The 21,679-nt window shown below is 35.7% G+C and overlaps 1 protein-coding gene across 3 annotated transcripts in view; it reads right to left on the bottom strand.

Annotated features, from left to right (window-relative positions):
• Nucleotides 1-21,679, bottom strand: part of LOC126278962 (uncharacterized) — a 297,991-nt gene that overhangs the window by 87,320 nt on the left and 188,992 nt on the right. For all 3 annotated transcript variants that reach the window (XM_049979247.1, XM_049979246.1, XM_049979248.1), the window contains 2 exons: nucleotides 8,797-8,865; nucleotides 5,552-5,623 (listed from right to left, as the gene is read on the bottom strand). In XM_049979247.1, the coding sequence (XP_049835204.1) occupies nucleotides 5,552-5,623; nucleotides 8,797-8,865 (141 nt within the window). The remainder of the gene's footprint in view (nucleotides 1-5,551; nucleotides 5,624-8,796; nucleotides 8,866-21,679) is intronic.

The raw sequence follows: 21,679 nt of genomic DNA, 5'->3' as shown, positions 1-21,679 counted from the left end.
TGAACTGTAGTCATACTTTTTGAGGTTACTCGGTACTGTAATCCTTCAGTTAAGTAGATAACCACACACACACGCAAACTATCACTCACATTGTTTTTTTGTGTAACATCACAAAAAAAAAAATACGATAAAAAATATTGCACTTAATGATGAGAATAAACCTTTGAAACTCATTTTGCTCAGCAAGAGAATATACATAATTTGTGCTGTGTTTAAACGAAAAACATCTGAGCAACGCAAAGTGAATTTGGGTGTCAATTGCCACTACAGGCGGCCAAAAGACACCCTAACACCCTACATATGGTTCGGCAGAGGTGTGACAATGATTACAACAATCACAAAACTGCACATGCACTGTAGAGACAGTTTGGAAATGGATGTGACTGGTCATGATACCTTTATTCATACAAAACTAGTTACTCCTATAAGCCACCATGCACAGTAGAGTTTGGCGGTGGCAGAAGATACAGCACAAATTGGCCCAACTTTTACACATTTACTCATTTAAATCCACTAAGTAGAGCATCCTGGTGTCAATAAATTTAGCAACATAATGTTTGTAAACACTACTTGTCAGCCAATGTCATGCCAGCATCATTTTACATCAGTTTTTTTTCCACAAACATTTTTTCATAAAGCATAAATTGCGGGAAAATTGTAAATATGTTGATGCAAAATCGTTTGTGAATTAACGCTGTGGACATAGGAAATTTGACAGGAGCAATAAAACATGTCATAAAAATTGGGAAAACGTTAATTCTGAGAACATAAAAGCAGCATTATACTGCATTGACACTGCTAAGCAATGGTCTTTGACAAATGTCTTGGTTACATGGACCACAAGTAACAGGCATGTACATAAGAATGACTCAGTTATAAATGAAAACTAAATATATGAGTAATAATTGATGATGTTGCAACGGCTTTTGAGCATGATATACTTGGCAAAGATTTTGTTATTGAATAAGAGTGTTGTGTTTACTAAGAGGATGGAGGGCAAACTAGGAAGGTCCAAAATAAAACCCCAGTTTATTTATTGCAGGATGGAATGTGCATATGTGGATGTAGACACTACTGCTGTGTCAACCATTGGTATCCAGGTTGTAGGTGGCTGTATGAGGGTAGTAGGTATTGTCGTTGTGTAATGGGGGCTAGTTAGGCTACTGTGGGGCAGTACCCCTAACCTGGTCGTATCTGTATGTACAAAATGGCATGAATGGCTATGGAGTACAAGCTTGGTGTTTGTTAGGGAAATGATGATTTATTTATTTATTTATTTATTTATTTATTTATTTATTTATTTATTTATTTATTTTAGGAAAGATACTTCAGTGTTTGGTTTGATTGAAATAAGGTATTTATGTTTTGTATTGTTTGCACAACAATCTATACACAATTATTTTAAAGATGATGGTACAAAAACTTACTTAAAGAGCAGACTACTTGTCTTGTTGATAGTAACAAACCTTAGTATAATGAGGAATACTGAGAGGAGCAATAGCCTTATCATCTGCAAACACTAAGGTAGTGAATGGGAGATGATGTGTTGTAATGGAAATTAGAGGCAGTTACACCATGATTCTAACTGGCCCAGTGTGTTCAGATGAGAAGATAAGATAATAGTGCAATAACTATTTAGTTATTGGATTCTGAATTTATTTTCTTATGTAAATATGTTGTTTTCATCATTCTGTACAAAAATGTTTGTTTCTGTTTGTTTCATATAATAAGTAAGAGTGCCCTGATGCACTGATGGCTACACCTGCTGCCAGGGATATTAAGCCAAACACTACCACATGCTAACTCGTCGCCATCACAGAGAAGAAAGTCCTCCTAGCAACTGTTGCCAGTTTCTGTCATCAATTGAATTACTTCCCAAAGATATTGTAATTGAATAATTATCATGTAATGAGATTATGGATCAGTTTTCTTGTTGACATCTTACTGTCAAAAACTGTTATGAATTTTCAAGTAATGAAGTCCACAAGAAGTGAAAATTAGTTAAGACATAAAGGAACTGCAGACATTGACTATGAGTGGCCAACGTCTGTAATGCCTTTTTGTCTTAAATCATACTGGCTCTTGGATCAAACTGGTATCTGTTCTTTTGGATATGTCAGAAAGAACAGACATCATGTATATATGAAAATTAGTTGTTCCACTTGTCATTCAACAAGCATATATTTATTGGATATTTACAATATCAAACAGAAAGTTATTCTACACACACTGATTGAAAATTACTATGAATATTTGAAGATAGTTGAATGTTTATGACTTACGCAAATCTGACTGTTCAACCAGGGATTATTTATTGTGCTTTATCATTGCCAGTTTTTGAGTAAGTCTTTTGGCATTCAGATGAGCTGCAGCTTTTCAGAAAACTTCTGAAATTTAGTTGTGGCTTACACTCTGGCTAGTAAATCTGAACATGGTCAAGAAAGACAAACCAGATATTTAGTTGAGTGCAAGGCCGATTAACTGAAAATTGAACTTCTTCTGCACTTCACACTGGGACCAGGGCCTGTAATCCCACACTGGGAAAAAACTCAAAATTCTAAGAAACAGCATTAAATTCTTGCTTGATGGTTTTCCTTACCGTATCTGATACACAATGCTCGTCCTTTACATGTAAGTGTAGTTTGACCATATCATTAGCACTTAAAACATGTGGGGATTTGTAAATATGATTTCATTTAAATTTATGAAAAGGAAAGTTGTTACTCACCATATAGCAGAGATGCTCACTCGCAGACAGGCAAAACAAAAGGGCTGTCACATACAAAGCTTTCGACCAGTAAGGCCTTCATCAAAAACAGACAACAAACACACACACATGACTGAAATCTCAGACAACTGTAGCCACTGTGACAATTTTCTTGTTGTACCTATCTACAACTCAGCATCTCTGTATATGGTGAGTAGCAACATTCCTTTTCATAATATTGTAACATTTCATCCTGGATTTTCCATTCTTTGATTTTGGTGTCACTTAAATATGGATGTATTCTGCCTGAATGAAAACAGGTGAATTGAACACTGTCATAAAGACACCAGTTTTCTTTAGCTCACCATTTACTTGTTTCATGATGTTTTCCACATCTATCACCACTTCAAAAAACTATTGCCTGGGTAATTATTTTGTGGCAATGTTCACCATAGAACAGTGTGAGAGACTCTTGTACCAATGTTAAATGTATTACATATAGACATTGGATTTTTCAGTGCTGCATCTTAGATTCTTTGGTGTAAATGACCGGTCACACTTTTTCAGATCATCAGCATCATGTTACATATCTTTATTCAGCATTCACAGAATTTGTTGCTATTTTTTCTTATGAATCTTTTACTCTTTCATGACTAATTTCATTTACTCTATTTTTGAGACTCACTGCTGAATGTTTGTATTTTGGTCCAAAACAGTTTCTCATTACAGATTTGTTTCAAAAGTTAGCTAAGCAGTTTGGTTGTTGTAAAAGACATTGTGAGACAGATATTACTGATATGTCCTATTGCATGTCAGCAGGCTGTTATGCAGGTGTGTTATTTTTGATTTTGCATTATCTGACTGAGTCAGATAACTATCAGAGAGTTGGGAGTGGGGGTTGGGGGTGAGGGGTGGACACTGTGTATGGTTGAATCCACAGCAGCAGTTCTTAAGAAAGGAAGGCATACAGTTATGACAAAATGAGCTTTTCTAAGTAACAGCCTGTTTACTCTCAGTGGCCTGTTTACTCTTTGCTGGCATACCTCTCAAAATCCTGGCCTGTCCACCTGGACACAGGAAACATTATTCTGTTTCAAATGACAGTTGCAGTGGAGAACAAATACTGTTTTTTGTCCCATAAACTTCCATTGTGGGCTAAATCATACACAGCACCTACATTAGTTGCTGAAATCATAAACAAATATAATCACCTGCATCTTAGATCACTTTACTGCTTTTCTTACAACCATACATCTACCCATATTTCTTCTCCAGGAGTGCAGAATTGCAGCACACTTCGTAGATATTACAACTCTTCCAGAAAAGAAAGAGTACTACATGTGCCATCAACAAATTTGTTTATCTCTGGACATATCCCAAGTCACAGGAATTTTGTGTTATCTTCAAAGATTTTTGGCAGTGTAAACCACTCTCTACTGATACATCAATTAGAAAGATATGGCACAAACAGAACTGCTTTGAAATTGTTCAGATCATATTTAACAGATAGAAAGAAAAGAAAGCTGTAACATCAGATACAGGAAATTGTTTCTCAGAATGGAAAATTATTTCACTAAGGGTCGCACAAGGTTACATTTTAGGTGCAATACTGTTTTTTATATAAGTTATTTATCTCTAAATGTAATGTCCCACTCAGTTTCATTAACAGATGATCATCTGTACTCATTGAAAGTGAGACCTCAGAACAAATTCCCCAAACAGTTTAGAACATTGATTTGATGTAAGTGGATTAAAATTAAACACAAGGGGGAAAAAAAAATCACTAACAGAGTTTAAAACTAAACAATCAAAATAATGCAGCTTTAAAATAACAAGTAAAAATCAGTAACTTAGGGAAGCAAATTCTCTCAAATTCCTGGGGATATTTTTGAAAAAATTTATCCTGGTCTTATCATATGTTACTTGACAAACAAACTAAACTATCCAGCATTCTTAATGGCAAATAGTTCTGTTCATGTGACATGAACTCTTGAAAAGTTGGTTATCACAGCTATTTTGATCTCTGTTGTAAGATATTAGGGAATGCAAGTAGTGTAAACAGGATATTATTACTTGAAAAACTATTATTAGAAATATGTGTAATATTAAAACCAGAGATTCATGAGAACCATTATTCGGGGGTTTAAAAATTTTAACTATTCCATGTATTTGCATTTATCTTTATGCATACTAATCCAGAATGATTTATAGAAAACCATGTTGAACGTATCTATGCATATGAAAAAAACAGAATTTCATGTTACCATCTCATAGACTAAAATTCCACTCCTAGATTCCTCAGTACATGGCTATGAAAACTTATAATAAAGTAAAAGTGAAAAACTTTTACAGTGTGGAACTATGTTTACAAAGATAAAAATACACACCACCAAGTGCTAAAATATCATTATTGGCTCACAGGATTTTTAAATGATGATGAAGATTTCCTTTTAGAATAGCAAAATAAATTTGTAATGATTTTTGTAACTTAGGAGTAATTTTTGACACATTTTATGTATCTCAGTCACTTTTTTTTTTACATTGATAAGTCTCCTGTACATTAAACTAACAATTTATGTAGCCCTACATACACAATGGAACAATAAATTTCTGATTCTGAAGAATTACTCCATATTAAAACAATTTTTTAACAAACATGCATATGCAACAAAATTTGTAAAGAGTTTTGTGCATCTGGAAGTTAAATAAAAGTTACTGAATCAATTAAAGGTATTAGTAGATTTTGTGATCTGATAACGAGGTTTTTGAGGTTATATGTTACAAAGTAGAACAAATTGGTGACTATAATTTCAGTTAGTCACAAATGATATGAACATATCTTACCATTATGCATGATATGTCTGTCCGGTTAACTTCACAACGTAACTGACGTATGCCAACTTCTTCATTCAGAACCTGTAAAATAATACTGTCATTAGATTAAAGATAATATTTAACTTTTAGATTTACAGTTACATCATGATATCACCAAATTCTTTAAAATGTGGAGTACCACCCTGCAAGTACTACCAAACAACAAAACAATGAGTCTACAACAAGAATAAAATAAGGCTACTGAAAATGTATTTGTGAGTAACTAAACAATACATGAAACAGTGTAAATATGTAGCTGCCAACCTTGAGAAGAGGCTGTCAGTAGTTGTATGGCAAATATGGCGTGGATCCTCCCCCAGAAAATTTTGAAATTAGAAGCCCAATTTAGGTTAACACATTGCTGTTTCATAAAATTACTTTCTAAATTCGCAGCAGTACTTAGGCCTACTTTTGCAGTATTCACTTTTATTGTGATCATTTTTCATCTTCAGCTTTTCATTACCTTCTTACTGCAACTGACATGATAAGTAAATCCATGACTACTGGTAATTGGAAGTTCCACCTTATTTTTCTCATTTTCACTCTGGATATCACTTTCACTGTTTGATTTCACATTATCTCTTGTGTCTAGCTCTTCTTTAAAGAAATTATTAGCAGTTGCTGAAGGGACCGGGAAGGGGGGGGGGGGGGGGGGGGGGGAAGAAAATAATTCCTAGCATTTTTGACAAAAAACTAAATAAACACCTTATCAGCTAACACTGTACCCACAGTTTTTTTGGGTTCTAAGAGTATGAATAAAAATAAAGCCACCAAACACAGATAACGTCAAAAAATTACTGAAAATTTCATCAGTCTATAATAATTTTCTCCAAGCACAATTAAAAAAACGAAAGGAGATGGCCATTAAATAACAGCATTAGCTCGGTGTGCATTATTATCATCTTGTGTCATCTCCTGGTTAAAAACCACAACAGCCTGTGACTTCACTTGGTTTATTTATATTCCTACCTTTTAAGCTGACACATGAAAAAAGAAAAGTTTTTGTCATTACTCAGCATAGGCTATCTCAATAAATTGTGGTGACAAAATAATTCATAGACAGGTTTACTTCATTCTCAGGAAACAAAACACTAAAATCTACAAATCATTTTAATAGCATATGATTATCAAAATACAAACAGTAGTACCTTTCCAACTTTTTTGGAACATCAGTCTGTAAAATGTCACTTTCTCTAACTTCTTAATAGCTTCCCTTAACTCTGTAATTAATGTGCTAAGTCATCTCAATTACACACAATCCATAATAGCTGTCAGCCATGAAAATGTGAAATTAAACCAACTGAAAATCTTCATCCCTTCAGGCAACATAGAACTTAAAGAACCATGCACAGTACTTGCTGGTTTACTTGATCACTTATTAGTGCCCAAGATGAAGTGACATTGCATAATATAGCTAAGTATAAATTTATCAAGTTATGTGTTATCATTTAAAATGGAGGCAGTAGTGTTAGCAGTGAACTGTGTGCAATGAGATAAATAATTACCAGTAGTTAAAAGTGCTTAATTAATTGTTTACAATTCATTCATAGTAAATTTTGTCTGTTTAGCCCATTTGAAGTCATGCACTGAAGTTATTTGCAGTGAAAAACAAAATGCAAAAACCCACCTGTCAGAAGAGTGTGTCAAACCAAACTTTAAATAGCTGATCATTACACAGCAGTCCTTGGTTAATCAGGTTCAAGAAATTAAAACCTTTGCTATATTTAAAATAACTGTACTTTTATAACAGATAGAGTAATTTTGTGTAGGAAATGATGTTCATGCTTCACTAGTAGTAGATGCCAATGCACAACCATTTTCAAACACACACACACACACACACACACACACACACACACACACACACACACACACTACTGAACATCTGTCTTTGTTTCTTTACATAAACTGAATTTTTGTACAATGATTTTTATATCTGGACTATTGTGTAACCTTTTCATCTATAGAGTATGTGTATGTATGAAACATTTTTTTGAAAAATTCACATGGGCTCTCATTAAGATGCAGGATGTCAATTCTTCATCTTGGTCCAGTTTACAGGCAGGAAAGAAACAATGCAAACTGGTTTATATGAGCAAGGGAAAGAGTTAATCAATGCCTTAAACTGTTTACAAACCTTCTTTGACATTCACTTTTCCTATACACAATGAGCGTAAGTGTGTTGTTCAATGTAGACTGATGTGCTTTTATTTTCTTTCTTTTTTTCTTTTTTTGCTTAATTCTACATAATGATGCAATTAGTGCCATGAGACCAGAGTTTTTCTGTGAAGATCTTGACGAAGTACTTCATGTATAGTGGGCAGATTTTATGGCTCCGTCTCCACATCAGCATATAATAAATCAAGTGTAATTTGTTTTTGCTGCATTGGCAGATTAATTTTCAGTCAGCTATTATCACCGTTCACTTAGAAAGGGTAACTATGAATAAAGCAGATAGTTTTGATGCAGGGATACAAAATATTTGCAAAAATAATTTTCTCCAAAAATATGCATCTTGAAGCCACACAAAACACAATTAAATTTATTTACATATAATTTGAAAAGTTTTACAAGTCTGCTAGACTTTCTAAGTTGAGTGAATGAATTTTTGTTGCCTGGTATCTGGTTTGCAGTAATAAAAGTTTAAAGAGGCATAAAATATTTCTCTTTGTAAAGATGAAAGTGGCAAGAAATTAAACCAATTATGTTCCTACAGAGAAACTGATTTATTAATTGAATGACTTTCTGTAAGAGAACTGATAGACTAAAAAATATAGAGGAACATTTTTTTAGACTGTGTCTCAGACATTCTCCATGACACCGTATTTTCAGTAATGATAGTTTGTGTGTCACACATAGTTGTTATAGTAGTTCTAGGCTTTCGCATTAGGAAATAACTGCGTATGGGATGAGACAAAAGATGATATGCAATTATTATGTTTTGGTTAGAACCTATGTTGTAGAACTAACCAGTGTAATGAAGTTTGTATATTTTAAAACACTAGTATGCAGCCTCAGATTAATCTCCCTTAGTGTAATAGGTGCTAAATAAATTCATTCAGAAAAGTTACATGTGTGTTTTCATTTAATTTCCTCTGTGTTTCTGCATTTCTACTTTTTCAGTCCATCTCAACTCAGATGTGAGTGAATATTGACAAAATCTAAAGACTTTCATTAAAGTGCAAAAGAAAGAGAAAAATAAAGTAATAACTTACAATAGCACAGTCAACAGTCCTGTTTTGAGTTTCATTCTTCTCTGTGATAACATCATCATTCTGGTCTTCCTGGAACAATAAGTGATTAATTGAACTACAAGTGTACTAAATGAGTTATAAAAGATTATATATCTCTGATTTTATGCAATAAAACTTGGGAGAAATGGATCTCTGGAAATTGTGATCTTGTACTCTCAAACATGGAGCTTGAGTGATATGTAGTAATTCCATGACTTAAAATGTGAAATAAAGTCATGCTTAAATAGCTGCTGTTTATCTCCTGAAACAAGCTTAATATTTAAACAGTGCCAGCTACAGATATTTTGGCAGCTTAGCAAGGTAATATATTTGGCACCTCTCACCCTATTTCATTCAGGCTCATATAGAGATTTAAAAAAAATGTAAAATGTATGAATGCAGCCAGAGGGGTGATCTTCAAAAAAATGTTCTCAGGTTTTCAGCTACATCAAGTTAAAAATGTCAAATACTCCATTGCCATTGATTGTGGCTGGGTTTCTCGTACGCCCTGCAGGCTGTGATGCCATTTGTGCCACTCTACTGCCATATATGGACATGTTGTTGTTGTTGTCTTCAGTCCTGAGACTGGTTTGATGCAGCTCTCCATGCTACTCTATCCTGTGCAAGCTGCTTCATCTCCCAGTACCTACTGCAACCTACATCCTTCTGAATCTGCTTAGTGTACTCATCTCTCGGTCTCCCTCTACGATTTTTACCCTCCACGCTGCCCTCCAATGCTAAATTTGTGATCCCTTGATGCCTCAAAACATGTCCTACCAACCGATCCCTTCTTCTAGTCAAGTTGTGCCACAAACTTCTCTTCTCCCCAATCCTATTCAATACCTCCTCATTAGTTACGTGATCTATCCACCTTATCTTCAGTATTCTTCTGTAGCACCACATTTCGAAAGCTTCTATTCTCTTCTTGTCCAAACTAGTTATCGTCCATGTTTCACTTCCATACATGGCTACACTCCAAACAAATACTTTCAGAAACGACTTCCTGATACATAAATCTATATTCGATGTTAACAAATTTCTCTTCTTCAGAAACGCTTTCCTTGCCATTGCCAGTCTACATTTTATATCCTCTCTACTTCGACCATCATCAGTTATTTTACTTCCTAAATAGCAAAACTCCTTTACTACTTTAAGTGTCTCATTTCCTAATCTAATTCCCTCAGCATCACCCGATTTAATTTGACTACATTCCATTATCCTCGTTTTGCTTTTGTTAATGTTCATCTTATATCCTCCTTTCAAGACACTGTCCATTCCGTTCAACTGCTCTTCCAAGTCCTTTGCCGTCTCTGACAGAATTACAATGTCATCGGCGAACCTCAAAGTTTTTACTTCGTCTCCATGAATTTTAATACCTACTCCAAATTTTTCTTTTGTTTCCTTTACTGCTTGCTAAATATACAGATTGAATAACATCGGGGAGAGGCTACAACCCTGTCTCACTCCTTTCCCAACCACTGCTTCCCTTTCATGCCCCTCGACTCTTATTACTGCCATCTGGTTTCTGTACAAATTATAAATAGCCTTTCGCTCCCTGTATTTTACCCCTGCCACCTTTAGAATTTGAAAAAGAGTATTCCAGTCAACATTGTCAAAAGCTTTCTCTAAGTCTACAAATGCTAGAAACGTAGGTTTGCCTTTTCTTAATCTTTCTTCTAAGATAAGTCGTAAGGTCAGTATTGCCTCACGTGTTCCAACATTTCTACGGAATCCAAACTGATCCTCCCCGAGGTCTGCATCTACCAGTTTTTCCATTCGTCTGTAAAGAATTCGCGTTAGTATTTTGCAGCCGTGGCTTATTAAACTGATAGTTCGGTAATTTTCACATCTGTCAGCACCTGCTTTCTTTGGGATTGGAATTATTATATTCTTCTTGAAGTCTGAGGGTATTTCGCCTGTCTCATACATCTTGCTCACCAGCTGGTAGAGTTTTGTCATGATTGGCTCTCCCAAGGCCGTCAGTAGTTCTAATGGAATGTTGTCTACTCCGGGGGCCTTGTTTCGACTCATGTCTTTCAGTGCTCTGTCAAACTCTTCACGCAGTATCATATCTCCCATTTCGTCTTCATCTACATCCTCTTCTATTTCCATAATATTGTCCTCAAGTACATCGCCCTTGTATAAACCTTCTATATACTCCTTCCACCTTTCTGCCTTCCCTTCTTTGCTTAGAACTGGGCTGCCATCTGAGCTCTTGATATTCATACACGTGGTTCTCTTCTCTCCAAAGGTCTCTTTAATTTTCCTGTAGGCAGTATCTATCTTACCCCTAGTGAGATAAGCTTCTACATCCTTACATTTGTCCTCTAGCCATCCCTGCTTAGCCATTTTGCACTTCCTGTCGATCTCATTTTTGAGACGTTTGTATTCCTTTTTGCCTGCTTCATTTACTGCATTTTTGTATTTTCTCCTTTCATCAATTAAATTCAATATTTCTTCTGTTACCCAAGGATTTCTAGCAGCCCTCGTCTTTGTACCTACTTTATCCTCTGCTGCCTTCACTACTACATCCCTCAGAGCTACCCATTCTTCTTCTACTGTATTTCTTTCCCCTATTCCTGTCAATTGTTCCCTTATGCTCTCTCTGAAACTCTGTACAACCTCTGGTTCTTTCAGTTTATCCAGGTCCCATCTCCTTAATTTCCCACATTTTTGCAGTTTCTTCAGTTTTAATCTACAGGTCATAACCAATAGATTGTGGTCAGAGTCCACATCTGCCCCTGGAAATGTCTTACAACTTAAAACCTGGTTCCTAAATCTCTGTTTTACCATTATATAATCTATCTGATACCTTTTAGTATCTCCAGGGTTCTTCCACGTATACAACCTTCTTTCATGATTCTTAAACCAAGTGTTAGCTATGATTAAGTTGTGCTCTGTGCAAAATTCTACTAGGCGGCTTCCTCTTTCATTTCTTAGCCCCAATCCATATTCACCTACTATGTTTCCTTCTCTCCCTTTTCCTACACTCGAATTCCAGTCACCCATTACTATTAAATTTTCGTCTCCCTTCACTATCTGAATAATTTCTTTTATTTCATCGTACATTTCTTCAATTTCTTCATCATCTGCAGAGCTAGTTGGCATATAAACTTGTACTACTGTAGTAGGTGTGGGCTTCGTATCTATCTTGGCCACAATAATGCGTTCACTATGCTGTTTGTAGTAGCTTACCCGCATTCCTATTTTCCTATTCATTATTAAACCTACTCCTGCATTACCCCTATTTGATTTTGTGTTTATAACCCTGTAGTCACCTGACCAGAAGTCTTGTTCCTCCTGCCACCGAACTTCACTAATTCCCACTATATCTAACTTTAACCTATCCATTTCCCTTTTTAAATTTTCTAACCTACCTGCCCGATTAAGGGATCTGACATTCCACGCTCCGATCCGAAGAACGCCAGTTTTCTTTCTCCCGATAACGACATCCTCCTGAGTAGTCCCCGCCCGGAGATCCGAATGGGGGACTATTTTACCTCCAGAATATTTTACCCAAGAGGATGCCATCATCATTTAATCATACAGTAAAGCTGCATGTCCTCGGGAAAAATTACGGCTGTAGTTTCCCCTTGCTTTCAGCCGTTCGCAGTACCAGCACAGCAAGGCCGTTTTGGTTAATGTTGCAAGGCCAGATCAGTCAATCATCCAGACTGTTGCCCCTGCAACTACTGAAAAGGCTGCTGCCCCTCTTCAGGAACCACACGTTTGTCTGGCCTCTCAACAGATACCCCTCCGTTGTGGTTGCACCTACGGTACGGCCATCTGTATCGCTGAGGCACGCAAGCCTCCCCACCAACGGCAAGGTCCATGGTTCATGGGGGGGATATGGACATATGTTGCCTATATGTTTGCTGTACCCATTTCAACCTCATGACTGCTGAATCCCCACACTGTACTAGGTGTAGGCCATCATCTGTATTTAGGATGTTGTACACAGTTTTTATTTCAAAGGTTTTTTGGTTAGTTTGCTCAACATTGTAGCCATTTTCTTAAATAATTTTGTAATTGAAGAAATATTTACTGTAGAACATAACTTAAGAATAAACAAAGCAAAAAAGACATTTATTTGGCGAAGGAAGAAAAGCAGTGACTTGCTTAACATCAAAATTGGGAATGACATAGTAGTAGATGAAGTGAAATAATTCTCTTACCTTGGAAATAACATTAGATGAGATGAGCAAAGAAAATCAGTCATCAAAAGGAGACGGACATAGGTGAAAAGAGATTTCTTCAATAGAGGACTTCTACTGATGTCAGATATTTATATGAAAATGAAGAACATCTTGTGAAGAACAAATTGCTGTAACTGTGCACCTGGAGCACAGAACTGCATGTAAGTGAAACTTGCAATACTGGAAATCAGGAGAAAGATAAGATAAAAGCATTTGAAATGTGATACTCTTAACTAATATTACAAATTAATTTGACAGACGAGGTAAGAAATGAAGCACTAAAAAAGAAGAGAGGAGTAAAGAAGTCCATAGAAGACATTTACTGGAAGATGAGACAGACTAGTGGAAAATCTAGTACAGCTACCAGGCATATTAAACTTGATGTTGGAAGTTGCAGTAGAGAGGAAAAGTAGTTGTGGAAGATGAAAACTAAAATATGCTGAACAGATCATAGAGGATGTACGAATTTTTTTATTTATTTATTTTTTGTATTTTATGCATGGAGCCACCAACTGATGATTTTTGCCTAAACCACAGTAATATTTTACTAGTTTTGCACAAACACACAGTAGGTACTTTTTATATATTTATATAGGATTACATGTACTTAATATAAATATTAGTGTGTTTAATAAGGTCAAAAACTTGCTGTTGTGTAATAATTATTGCAAATATTGAGATTTTCACAGAACAAAATATACAAAGATTTGAATTTAGTTTGATAATAATATTCATTCTAAGAGTATAAGCAATTAATCTGGAATGATTTCAGTTTCACTTCGAGCAATTTCCCTTGGTGAAACCTATAACAGCTTGGCAGTTTGTCATATCCTGTCTGGTCATTAATGCATGGGTTATGGTATGTCGTTTTGAGTTTAGTTCTTTGTTGATAGTAGCAGTCTTGCTTTCTTGTATTGTTGATATGCATATCAGCGCACTTGGCTGCTTTGTTTTGGTGTGTCACAAAGAATGTAATTAATTTGTAAAGATGAAATGAGCAAACTGTAGCTTATTTATGATGTACAAAGATTTCCCTGCTAGAGTCTCTGTACCTGTGTCCATGGATGATCCTGACAGCTCTTTCCTGCACGCTTCATATTCTGCTCATGTGTATGTCAGCAGCACAGCCTTACACAAAAATTGTCTCACAGTAAATTGTTTCTAATGTCTGATCAGAAGCTACTTTTGGTAACTGGCTAATTAGCTGCAGTGAACTACTGATTTTATTCCATATAAAATTGATATGATATACCCACTGTAAATTTTCATTTAGATATATACCTAGAAAAGTACATTCATCTGTGTCTTTTGCTTCAATTATTCCTGTACTATTGACAGTGGTTTGATGTGAATTTGCAAGTTTAAATCATCATAATTGAGATTTATTGACATTAACTTTCAAACCTTGATCCTGAAATGAAGTAATTGTTTGACCCAGTCCTTCACTTGCAACAAGTGTTAACTCATGATTCTGTTTGATGTGGCTACAAATATCAGTGCAATATCACCTACATAGCCTATCAATTGGTTGTCAAAGGTGGCTCTAGACCATTTATATAAACTAGGAAAAGGAAAGGGACAAGAAATGAACTCTGGGGTAGACCTTGTGACTGTTTCATATGATGTGATTATTAATTATGTAAGTCAGATTTGTGCACTGCTTGCTGTTAATTAGATATGTAGTTAGAAGTTGCAGGGAGATGGCATTTATTTTGTATGCCTCAAGTTTACTCCAGATTTACAGAAAAGAGGTCTAAAAATAAGCCTTTTGTTGGCATTCTTTAATCAAGCACTCCATACACTTGATGAAGAAACTCTGTAAGTGTTGTGATCCTCTTTGAAGCTATGGTATTTTTCTGATAATATCTTTTTTTTGGAGAAATAATCACAAAGTTTTTTCAGCAATAAAATTTCAGATATGTTACTGTAGTTAGGTGTTAATAACATGGGCCTAAAATTTGAAATCTCTTATGAGGATCCGCTTTTGTGCACTGGTTCACATGTGTTCCACTTCAGTGCATTTGGAAAGATGTGTTCTCTAACATTATAGTCAATCAAATCAGTACTTATTTGAACTAATTCTTTATTTCTTAATCAAAACACTACACAAACTATCCCAATCTGATAAGCACTTATTCTTTAGGTTATTTATTATCCTGCATATTTTCTATTCCCTCACTTCTTTGAATTCGAAAGGTGGCAGAGCATTACCTTACCACTCATATTTGTGGTATTAACTGAACTGACAGCTGCAGATATAAAATGTCTATTAAAACATAGCAGATTTCATTAATATCCTTAATTATGTTCCCTTCATGTCTAATGTTTACAATTTCAGTTTCTTGCATTGTGATGATTCTGCAAAATTAATTTAAGTAAACTATTTATTATGTACGAGTGGTAAAGTATTGTAAACAAGACTCAGTATTTACAGATGGAAGAGTATATTTTCTTAGAAGAAGGTCAACACAATCAAGTGGATATTAAGCTAGTAATAGCAGATAAGCAACAGCTATATAGCAAAACTGAAGAGGTAGCAGCTTTTTTGCAACACATCAGTTTTTTTAATTAATTTACCTGATTAAGTTTAGATAGTACAAGTGTTAATAGCATTAAGCAGCAAAGTGATAGTTTACTGTTTATACAGTATTTAGATATTGAACATATACAGAGAAGGGCCACATGAGTGATTACAGGTATGCTTGGCCAATGGCATAATGTCATAGAAATGCTGATGAAACTGAACTGGCGGACTCCTGAAGATAGATGTAAACTATCCTGGGAAAGTTTCAAGAAACTCCTTCAAATGATGACTCAAGATGTACACTACAGCACCATACATATAACACTCATTGACTCTGTGAGGACAAAATTAGATAAATTACAGCACAAACAGAGGCATTTTAACAATTATTCTTCCTGTGATTCATATGTAAATGAAATGGGAGGAAATTCTAATATTTTGTATGAGGGTAATGCAAAAGTAAGGTCTCCTTTTTTTTTTTTTTTTTTTTTTTTTTTTTTTTTTTTTTTTTTTTTTTTTTTTTTTTTCATAAGTACAGGACTCTGCATGGGTGGCAGTTGGTCACACTGTTATGAAGAGTGCTTTATGTGCTGTGTGTAAACATGGTGCTATGTCTTGGCTTGGCAGCTGTTGAGAATGGAGCTCCCGTCGGATGTTACCACCAAGTGCGAATTGCGCACAGTTATTCGGTTTTTGAACGCAAAGGGCACTGCGCCAATTGAAATCCATCACCAATTGATGGAAGTGTATGATGAGTCATGCGTGGATGTCCAAAATGTTTGTAAGTGGTGTAGAGAGTTTCCAGCTGGTCGGACCAAAATTCACGATGAACAAAGGAGTGGGAGACTGTCAATTTCTGAGGAGACAGTGTTGAAGGTTGAGCAAAGCCTGTGTGAAGATCAGTGGATCACCCTGGATGATCTCTGCGCATTGGGTTCTGAGGTTTTCTGAAGCACCACTCACAGAATTTTTACGGGAAAATTGAACTACTGGAAGGTGTGTGCAAGATGAGTGCGGCAACGAGTTGATATGCTTTCTGCGCACTTCTTCACTGTCTTGCAGCCGAATAGGACAACTTTCTGGACTCAATTGTCATGGGTGACAAAACCTGGACATACCACTTTACACCTGAGACCAAGCAACAATTATGGGCATGGTATGGCATGGGCATACGAAAACTGCCACAGTGTCTACAAAAATAAATCGACAGAAATGGTAATGTCGAAAAATAGCTGAATGTTCAAACTGTAAACTGATGTAAACCATTGTAGACATAAACAGGTCTATGTACTTACAAAAAATAGGACACCTTACTTTTGGGATTACCCTCATACAATGGGATGTGGCCTCTGTCACGCACTGCTCAGTGGTTTGCAGAGTGTAGATGTAGATTAAGTTCCTATGGTATCTTTGACATAAATTAAGTATACTTTAATATGTTACACATTCTTTAAGGTTCTCCTTCATGATGGCTGAATGAACATAATAATTAACTACATGAGCACACACTAACCTATAACACTTGTCTACAAAAATCGCTAAATGTGGTCTCAACTTCACACTCAAGTGTGGTAAACACCTGGGAACTCTTGTAAGCAATTTGTACTTTGTTGATCACTGTGAATCACCAATTTTTGACCTCATAGATCAGTAACACTAATAAAAAGCACCTCTGTCTCACCATATATATGACTCATCTTCCACACCCAGACGGGCTGATGACCAACTTCAGTGAGTTCCACGTTATCCTTTGATTCAAATGCTAGAAATCTCATTGTGAGATGACCAGTTTATAGCACTTTTTTTGGTTAGGGCTGCATTCTGGGAGAACTTTTCACAGTATCATATACCACCTATTCAGACAAGTCATGATACCACCAGAAAGAGCCTAAGCCTCAAAGAAATGTAACAGGCTCAGAACACAACATTCAGTGTGCATTTTGACTGTCACACCTACAGCATACTTCACGAACATGGTGAAAAATCAACCTATCATCTCCAATGTGCAGACAAAAGCAAGCATTCCAATCCACAGGGAGTGCATCTCTGCAGTGCCCATGCTTGCTTCATTGACAACTAAGGCTCGAGCTGCTGCAATCTATCAGGTCAGACTGAAAAGAATATGAAATAAGTTCTTCAAATAAAATTAAAACTGGATGATTACTCCTTCAAACCCTTTGCTGAATGGTGTTTGTACTGAAAAGCTATCCTGCTTGAAGTGTCAGAAATTAAATATTTACTTGATAAATGTCTTCGTTATCTCATTTTATTTGTGGACGTCTACTGTAGGTCTATTATTTTGCTATGTTCTGTTGTTATCAAAGTTATATTGCCTATTTGTGAAGTAATTTTCCAGAATGTGTTTGTACTTACATTAACAACAGAACTGAAAGTGCTTGATCACTATAGTCCACTGATTTTGATTAGAATAATGAGAACACACAATTCATATTATTTTGTAAATATGAAATCAACTGAGAAACAGAAATAGCCTTCATTAGCAACCTTAATGTGTGACTCAACTAGTGCTACTTCCTTTTGCTTCTGGTATCAATATACATCCCAACCAGATAGCCATGTGTTTTAAGGCACATGCTTCCAAGTTGGGGAGATGCACTGGCCCCATATCAAATCTGGCCAGTGGATTAATGACCAGGGTCGACGTGCCAGAAAGCCTGGATGTGGTTTTTAGACAGTTTCCAACATTCTGCTATGTGAATACCAGCATAAAAGTGATGTCCAGTCTCAGATACATGTTAAGCAAACATTTAGAAAAACTTTCTCACACTTACACACAGAATTTACTCTAGATGCAGAGAGGTTGGGTACACTGATTCTGTCCTGGACAGAAGGGGCTGAATTTGTGACTGTCAGCTTTAGACATCTGGCATCCTTAAATACAACTTTCACTCCATAGCCAAAACAGTTGTAGTATTTATGAATAACATGAGGGCTGTTCAGACAGTATCCAATTTTTATTTATAAAATAAATCTTTATTTAGGTACAATCATTTGACACCAGTTACCTTCAAATTAGTCCCTTCAGCTTCCACAAACCTCTGCTAATTATTTCATTTTTATTGCATTTATCTCTTTCTATTAAAGTTCCATATGTGAACACTTTTTAATACTATGTGACATAAATACTTTGGAAAATAATTAGGGAGAGCATATGCTGTGTGATATGAGGAAGGTATTAACCAGCATATTTAGTACCAAAAACAATGTTTCAGGATTTGATGTGAATGCTAGGCAGGTAGTAACCTAACCATTGGACCATGTGATGAGAAATCTACTGAGGGAACAGACATGTGGGTAGACCCACTCCCACACTGCTGTAAGGCTGCACCCTGCTGGACTTATAAGAGATCATAGGTGCTGGGTAATGTGCTCAAGCTCCTGTCTACTACATCCACTAAAGACACAGCTTACACTACACTCGTTCGTCCTCTGTTAGAATATTGCTGCGCGGTGTGGGATCCTTACCAGGTGGGATTGACGGAGGACATCGAGAGGGTGCAAAGAAGGGCAGCTCGTTTTGTATTATTGCGTTATAGGGGAGAGAGTGTGGCAGATATGATACACGAGTTGGGATGGAAGTCATTACAGCATAGACGTTTTTCGTCGCGGCGAGACCTTTTTACGAAATTTCAGTCACCAACTTTCTCTTCCGAATGTGAAAATATTTTGTTGAGCCCAACCTACATAGGTAGGAATGATCATAAAAATAAAATAAGAGAAATCAGAGCTCGAACAGAAAGGTTTAGGTGTTCGTTTTTCCCGCTCGCTGTTCGGGAGTGGAATAGTAGAGAGATAGTATGATTGTGGTTCAATGAACCCTCTGCCAAGCACTTAAATGTGAATTGCAGAGTAGTCATGTAGATGTAGATGTTGTGACTGAGATTTGTAAATTGTTAGCCAAGACTGGCATGGACAGTGTTAAGCCACATAAATGCATGTTTTTTTTTCAAGTAGGGGTATTAACTTCCCAATATATTATGCAACGTTAAATCAGTATGTATTTTTTAATCAATTTTAAATGAAACTTGTAGGCCTCTATGTACAGAGGTTAGTTTGTAGGAACAATTAGAAAATCGTGTGGAAGACATTTACTAGTAGAGACAGTATAACAAGATGTACACACGTCTGATTTCATACGTTGATTTTCGTCCTCAAGCTACTCAATTATGTCATCGTTCAAAGTTGTTTATCACTCTGTTTACCTGTATTTATCCCGAGTACTTCAATATTGTATCTCATTGGAACTTGAGTAGTGGGCAAACTAATGCTTTGGGTACACCTGGTCACCGCAACTGTGTGTGTGTACTCAGGGAGAGTGTGCAACTATTGATTGTTGCTAGATGATCCCTATAATTACTCATTACATATGACTGAACTCAGTGGTATGATTATAAACTTTATTCATTTTGTTGTGTTGAAACATTTTTGCTGGTCTGTACCTGGTGTGGTCTGAATTCATGGGTCAGTCCCCACTTTGTGAGCTTAGGCCCTAATATTTTTTTAATTATTTAGTCCTTTCATGAGTCAACATAATCTTGTGTACTCTGGTTTATGTGGCTGATTGATTTTGTGTTATATTCCTTCTTATAATTGAGTATATTCTCCTGGTCTGTACCTGTCGTGAGCTATTCAATTCTGCTCACTCATCGTACACTTAGGCTCTGAATTTTTTTCTCTTCTCTTTTGAAGATTTTGAAGGTGTGACTTTATGGGTGTAAACTTGCAATTTGTAATTCTAGTAATTTACCTGGTCTCTCCATTTTTTTCTGTAGTTTAGTGTTGTAATGTTGTAGTTTTGACTTTGTATCAATTGTCTTGTGACAGAATCTGCATCTACATCTACATCCACACTCCACAAGCCACCTGACGGTGTGTGGCGGATGGTACCTTGAGTATATCTATCGGTTCTCCCTTCTATTTCAGTCTCGTATGTTCCACAGTTCTGAAAATCTGAATACCCTGTCCTGAAATACGTATAATTTATGACTTTGATTGGTAGATATCCTTCTTATGTTTTCTGTAATATGTTATGCATCAGATACCTCTATACATCTGCATTCAGTCTTTTGGCATCATTTTGTACACCATTGGGCAAACTTTATAGTAAGTCACAATTCATTGTAAACAGATTGTTTCCAAATTTTATGAGGGGGTATTGTGAAGAGACACCCTTCTCTAGCATTACCTTTCTTCGACAGAAGTAATCGATACCAAAAGCATTTTTTTGAATTTTGAATAGGTTAACAATATCTCAGCTGTTTTTTAAAAAGAATTTCATGTGATCTCATACATGATGTGTTAAAATTCAAGCTAAAATCTGTAAAAAGAAATTACTTTATTTTCTTTATTATGATCGATATGTACTAGCTCTGAATGTACAATTGAAATTATTTTCTCGTAGAAATATTTGAAATTACAAAATATTTGGTACAATTAAATTTCTAATGTTATTAATGCAACTTGACACTATTTATTATGCTAATTTCCATATTCATTTATAAAATGATAACATAAGATAATAGACATTCATTTGTCAAGAAAATTTGTGAACCCTTTGGAATATTGTTAGTATTGCTGAGTGAAGTAGTATTGGGTTTGCCTCCAATGTGATCAGATATGTTTTTATTTTTGAGAAGAACAATATAATTTTCGGCGTTGTTGACATGGAAATTATAAAGACATTGTGATATAGAAAAATATGAGAAAATACAATTTTGAGCAAAACAAAATATATAGTTCAGGCTCACTTCAAACTTATTATGTCAATTGGAACCATGAGAATGTATAATGTCAAAAATTTCAGCTCTAATAATCAACCCCTAGATGCGAAGAACTGGAGCCAACTTTGAGAAAAGAAGATAAGTAGAAAGTTTACTGGAAATCTTACTTCTCTCAAAGCTTATTTAAAATGTTAACCATAAAGACAACAACAGTCAATCAAGAAATGATGTGAATGAGGGGTAGATTACATGCTTCACAGTTAACTATATTTTAAAGTTATTGCTCATTTAGTGTATTAATTATTCAGAAGATGACATTGCATTTGGGAATATTGATCTCATAATAACAGCACCACCGGTAAAACAATCTCAGGTTGTTATTACACAGTGTGAATCAGAACTCA

This window comes from Schistocerca gregaria, chromosome 6, assembly GCF_023897955.1.
Source record: "Schistocerca gregaria isolate iqSchGreg1 chromosome 6, iqSchGreg1.2, whole genome shotgun sequence".
Lineage (NCBI taxonomy): Eukaryota > Metazoa > Arthropoda > Insecta > Orthoptera > Acrididae > Schistocerca > Schistocerca gregaria.
This window is presented reverse-complemented; position numbering and strand designations above follow the sequence as displayed.